Genomic DNA, 6,000 nt, shown 5'->3' on the forward strand with positions numbered 1-6,000 from the left:
GTTTTTTTCTACAGTTTGAACCTAAGCCCACAAACACTGCCAAATGCAAAATGTCTTTTAACAGAATAAGTTTTCTATTTTTATATATTTTCTTTGCTATAAGAGAAGTAATGAAATGCTTCAGTTGGACTCATTTCATTGACATGTGTGGAGTTATTTTGATAATCTTATAGGTAAAACTCAGAAATGCAGCATGTAAGACATTGACCTCAGTTGGTGGAACAGCATCAAAGCAGCAGGCACAGCACAACCCTTAATAAATCAAATGCCAGAAAACCAACAAAGAGAAGAGCTCAACATGGACCAGAGAGGCAGAAGTAACAGAGAGACCGATACTGACCCCTTGTGTAAACCAAGAAGGCTACAGATGGAGTGCAGTTACCAACCAGCCAGTCAATTATTAAAACTGCCCGACTCCCACATTGTTACAGTAATGAACAGAACCGTTTGTCAGCTCCTGCGGGAGGCTCATTAGATGTGTGAGGCTCATTCATACACAAGACTCATTCACATACACATTCATACAAGCGCTTCTTCTAAACCTAAGTGCCTAAAATTTGAAGGATACATCACGAGCAACTTAGGGTTCAGTATCTCGCCCAAGGAATTGGAAAGCAAACACAGACCTTAGAATTTTTAGACAAACCACGTTTCTGCCTGAGTCATAAACCATGAGTCAAAATGAGAGGTGTGACTCATTCCTCTCGTCTTACTGAAAATACAGCAGAATTTAGTTACATGAAGTCAGATTGTCCACCGGATTGTTTGTTTTTTGTTTGTTTTCCACAAAGAGTGGAAACACTGAAAACTGCTGAGACCATAGACTCTGCATCATCTTTTCCAAGGAAATTTGAATTTAAAACTGTTAGTTTAAAACCAATTCTAATTATTACTGTAAATTTTGAAGGAAAAAAAAACCTGACTCCATACAATATATTTTAAAAAAATGAACTCTTCAATTGAGACATGAAATGTTAAAAGAAAATAAATATTTCTCTCAGCAACACTTGCAGGCTGGAAAATTAGAATTTGCTTCCATCTTCTGGTTAAAATAAAAACTACACAGTAACAACTCAAACAGGTCTTACACAGAAATATTTTAAAAGAATAGTGATTCTAATTTTAGCTGCCATTGAGAAAACCAACCAGGCTAAAAAGTGCTGATAAAAAAGCAAAATAAAACCTTCCTCAATGAACATATGTGAACATTTGTGACTTATGTCCAGAAAGAAAGAACAAAGCATAGCAATGTGATATTTCTTTAAAATCTATTTATCCCAATGTGGAATGTGGCAGTATTCCTGATTAAATTCTGCAAGTGTTTTGTACAATGGCAAACCTCAGACACTGCTGCCTGAAACCAATTACTTGATATACTTTATTGTCCCCTTAGGGAAATTTGTTGTGGACTCAGGTGCTGCCGTCACAGAGTTAACAGACATTAAAGAAAGGAGAATAAATAATAGATTTAAAAAAACAACAACAAAAACAAAACCTTAGTCCATCTTTAACCACAAACTACTCCATTTGTTTGTTTGTTACAAACACGCCACAGCACAACTCTACTATACTGCAGAAAATATATTTTGGATTTTTTTTTTTTTTTTTTTTTTTAACACTCCGAGCCGCAACTGTTTTATTTCCATAGAGAAGAAGGACGTAAGCCTACAGTGATCACCCTCAGTCTCCTAGGAAATAAACCTATGATTCCAATTTCAAAATCCTCCTCAGAAAACTTGACTTCTGATGTCAAGGTCATCAGGGTTCGAATGTTTCACTAAACATGTTGGTATGATTTTGAAAATCCTAGGTGACTCCCGTCTCAAGTTTTCGCATTCACAAGATCGAGAATTGAACTTGTCAGAGATTTTTCGTAGACAGACCTATGGTGTCAAGTCACTTCCTTCTTGAGTTATTACATTTACAAACTTGGGCTGGGCTGTGACCTCTTTGCTATCCAACTGTCAAGCACTGAAGTAAAAAACTTTGGGGGAAAAAACCCAACTGAAACCGCGCCCGCCAAAAAAGAAAAAAGAAACAGGATGTAGCATGTGACTCACCCGCTGTGCTTCATGTTGGGAGGTTTGTCCATGCGGACAGCCAGTTTGATTTTCAGCTCTGTGTCCTGGCTGTTCTTGGGGACAATCATACGATGGAACTCTGTGTGCTTTGGTCCATTGGTAGTCGGGTTCAGGATTACCTGAGAGGGAGGAATGGAGAAATAGATCAGGAAAAAAAAACAAACAAACAAAAAAAAAAGTATAATGTCTATGGGAAAATAGCCCTCAGCTTCCTGACCTAAAACCGCAGTAAAGACCTATTTAACAGTTCCTACTAAATTTATGGTCTTGAGTCTTATTTATTAAAGCATAATGTTTTTGTAAATTGTGGTTCGATTCAAAGTAATTGATAAGTTGTGTGATGCAAAGATAACTTCGGAGGCTGTGAGAGAGTGGTTATGAGAAAAAGATGAGGATGTGTGAGTGAGTGACACCAAGGAGCAACTCATGTAAAACAATGTCTGACCTTTTGAATGTATGATTTAATAAGAGTATATTGTGATGAGCAAACCCAGAGATTTAAAGAAAAAGGTAAAAGAAAGTATTCCTATGTAAGTGAATAAAAGAACATTTGATTTTAAAGTGTGTATGTGTAAGTCAAATGGAGAGAGGATGATAAAGTGTGGCTGGACTGTGTGGTTGGATGTCACCGTGCATGATGCTAGTTGTCATCTCAGAAGATATAAGGTCCAGTAAGAGAAGAGAGGCGGTAGAAAGGATGACAAGCTATAAATGCTTTGTGCAGAGGAAATAAGTGGTTCTTCCCATTGTTTTCTGTGAGATGAGCAGTTCACATTGGATCAAAGAGTACTCTGTTCATTTTTGACTATTTTTGCCAATACCTTGTTATAGTGTCTTTATTTTTTACTAAGAATGGAACAGCTTCAGAAGACAAGTGGTCTGCCAAACAATGACCACATCCTCGCCAACAATTAAGTTGTTCCCTGGTCCGTCTGGCCTTTTGTTTTGGAGTTATAAAAAAACCTTACACTATTTTTTCATGAAATCCCTTAACATATGAGACCGTATTAGTTCTTTGGGCTACACTAAATATTAAAATTTTAATCTTGATTGTTGTTTCGACTTCCCAAAATTAAATGAATATGTTCAAGCAGTATTGAAATCACATGCTTCATCAATAGAACAGGAAGGAAACGCAAATCAAGCATTCCCTAAATCGGCACCTGACCACATGCTTGCATGTACCAATCACAGCTGCTCTCATGCAGTAAGACGTTTCATTCATATAGTCTGGAAGAAATAAGAAACTTCCAACCAGCAACTGTCAGTCATTGTTTTCACTGTGCTTTGACTTCCCTGACCTTCAATTATCTCCTCCATACACACAATGAACTGTGAATTCAGCTTAATCGGGATTGAACTTGTATACAACAACAACATGTTTGGATCTTGTAGATATGTGTGAAAATTACAAATAACATCTGAAGCTTTTAGAACTTCGAGTTGTCTCACCTGCCAATCAAATTCTCTAAACCTTCACTGATGGATTCCTTTCCTCCAAACAAATTTTTCATGACCTCTGAAATTATTCTGATCTTGTACGGACTTATCAGTTATAGTGCTAGGTAACTGGACTTTTTTCCCCCATGTCTAGTGTTTCTTCAATTTCTGATTGTCAGAAGACGTCTTGGAAAGTCTTGGTACCCACAGCCCTCTAACAGATACACCTGTGGTACCAATTTCAAAATTCTACATCACTTTGTTCTCAAGTTACCGTATTCACAATCTTGGGTGTCCATGTTGCCTGCCCATCCGCTGCCCAGCAGGGTGACAACATTACCCAATCAGCCCATTGTGGTCAAAGGGTTAAAAAAAAAGAAAAAAAAAAAGTATCTGGTTCACTTAGCAGTCACCCAAGTTTCTGAGCAAAAAAAACATCTTTGATACAACATTAAGGTTGTATCAAAGTTTCAAACAACTTTCACACGATACTCATTTATAAATGTGGACAACCTGGAGAAAAATATCAATTCATTATCGAAGTCTGGAAATTAAAAAAAAAACAAACTCACAACAGAGAAATGAAATCGAAGAAATGTTGTATCTAAAGTCACATTTATTATCAATAACACTACGCCTAAAATGACAATGTAACTAATGCAGACTAAATTACACAGTTATTTTCATTTTGATCATTTGAATGTAGTTAATTATCTTTATATAGAGAACTTTTCTAAACAAGTAAATATTATCTACTAAACATTATACACTAAATAGACTTTAATAAACCAGAATAATAGATTTATTCACCTTGCCCAGCTCCTTGTCATCCAAAGCTAAGACCCCGGTGCTCTCTAGGAAGAGCTTCACTTTAACTGAAGGCAGAGGGTGAGTTGTGGTGAAGTCCCCCTGAGTCCCCCACCTGAAAGACATGAGAATTTTAATGATTTGTAAAATTGTAGGTTGGCACTGCTGTTGACACTGGGACAGGGAGGAATTGAAGATAAACAGATTTAACTCGAGCTAACATTAGCAGCCTTTTTGCTGCCTCACCACTGTATGTTCTACTACCACACCATCTTGGTACTGCTTTGGCTGCTAACCGCACAGCAAGTCACATTATTTGGCAGACAATTGTATTAAAAATGCCTGTTAGTCAAAGCAACCACCTCCATAATAGAGAAAAATTTAAGGTTATATGAGATTTCAACTAGTTACATTTTTTTTAATCCACCACCTTATGGAACTCATAGAAATATTTGTTTTTAAAGAAGCAACTGTAAAATTAGACATAATTAGAAATTTTAACATTGAAATTCACTGGAATGTACTCATTTTTGGAGTGTTTTGGGGGACTTCTCCTTCAACTGGCTTCAAATTCAGTCCTAGAGGTTATAATTATTGTACATATTTTTCTACAAAAACAAAATTCTGCATGTTCCATCTTGTCTAGGTGGTCATTAATCTGCATAGCATGACTTTTATTGCTCCAGTCTGTCTGGGTTTCTCCCTTTTTTCATTCATTTTGGTTCCGACCTGAACTGAATAAACTTGGTTGGTCTCCTGCTGTAATTTCCCCTCAACCCTTTACTATGAAATTAAATTGAAAAGAATATTCTAACAAAATTCTGCCTGGGATAGTATCAGCCCGTTTTATTAATGGGCCAACAAACTGTGCGGCTAAAATTGACACTTAAAGATTAGAAGCTGGAATTATGAGTTTAGCCTGAAGTAGTTAGTCCCACTGTATATGGGACTGTACAGCAATTTGTCCCCTTCTCTTTTATCTCTTCCCTTCTCAAGTTATCGCATTCACAAAATTTTCCTTGACCATGAGGTCGAGGTCACTGAACTGTCCAAGACTTTTAGATATACCTGTGGTATCAGTTTGAAACTCCTTTGTTCTCAGGTTATAACATTCACAAACTTGGGTGGTCAAAACTGAGATTTGGGTATTCTAAACAGTCTAAATCAAATGTGGGCAATTCATTTTCCCAAGAGAGTAATAAGACAGTAATAAGAGAGAAATAAGTTCAACAGGAGATGAAATAACATGGAGCAGGACTGAGTTCAGCTTACTGCTGCAGACCTCCACAACAGTCACAATTTCTCATGTGGTCCCTTGGTAAAAAATAATTGCCCACCCCTGGTTTGAACAGATCAGGAAGATTAACTCACTGTGGTCTTGAGGCTTCTACTTGGTCGGTCTGTAGCTTTTCTTCTCCTTCTACCTCCATGGTACAGTAAACCATACGGTCTGGGGCCACTGACTTCAGGCCCTGGACCTCCATGATTACAATCTGAGAAAATCAACAGAGGTTTGGCACCAACAAACAGAACAACAAACAAACTCAGTTTTCAACCCAGAGTAACCCATTCACATCCCCAGCTTTTACCACTGACACTTTCTCTTTGAAGAGGTAACAGAAAGAGGAAACACACCCAGCTGGAAGAGTTTTGAATGAATGAACTACAGGCC

The 6,000-nt window shown here is 37.3% G+C and overlaps 1 protein-coding gene across 1 annotated transcript in view; it reads right to left on the bottom strand.

Moving 5' to 3' along the window:
• The window catches only part of cadps2 (Ca++-dependent secretion activator 2), a 191,475-nt gene that overhangs the window by 143,318 nt on the left and 42,157 nt on the right, over positions 1-6,000 (bottom strand). Inside the window, exons 6-8 of the mRNA XM_086299782.1 lie at positions 5,700-5,821; positions 4,332-4,443; positions 2,061-2,200 (exon numbers count right to left, since the gene is read on the bottom strand). Coding sequence (XP_086155908.1) covers positions 2,061-2,200; positions 4,332-4,443; positions 5,700-5,821 — 374 coding nt within the window. The remainder of the gene's footprint in view (positions 1-2,060; positions 2,201-4,331; positions 4,444-5,699; positions 5,822-6,000) is intronic.

Source organism: Aulonocara sp. 'chitande type north' Nkhata Bay, linkage group LG7 (genome assembly GCF_057382095.1).
Source record: "Aulonocara sp. 'chitande type north' Nkhata Bay isolate Kocher_YH1m ecotype deep benthic linkage group LG7, A_spYH_male_GT1.1, whole genome shotgun sequence".
NCBI lineage: Eukaryota > Metazoa > Chordata > Actinopteri > Cichliformes > Cichlidae > Aulonocara > Aulonocara sp. 'chitande type north' Nkhata Bay.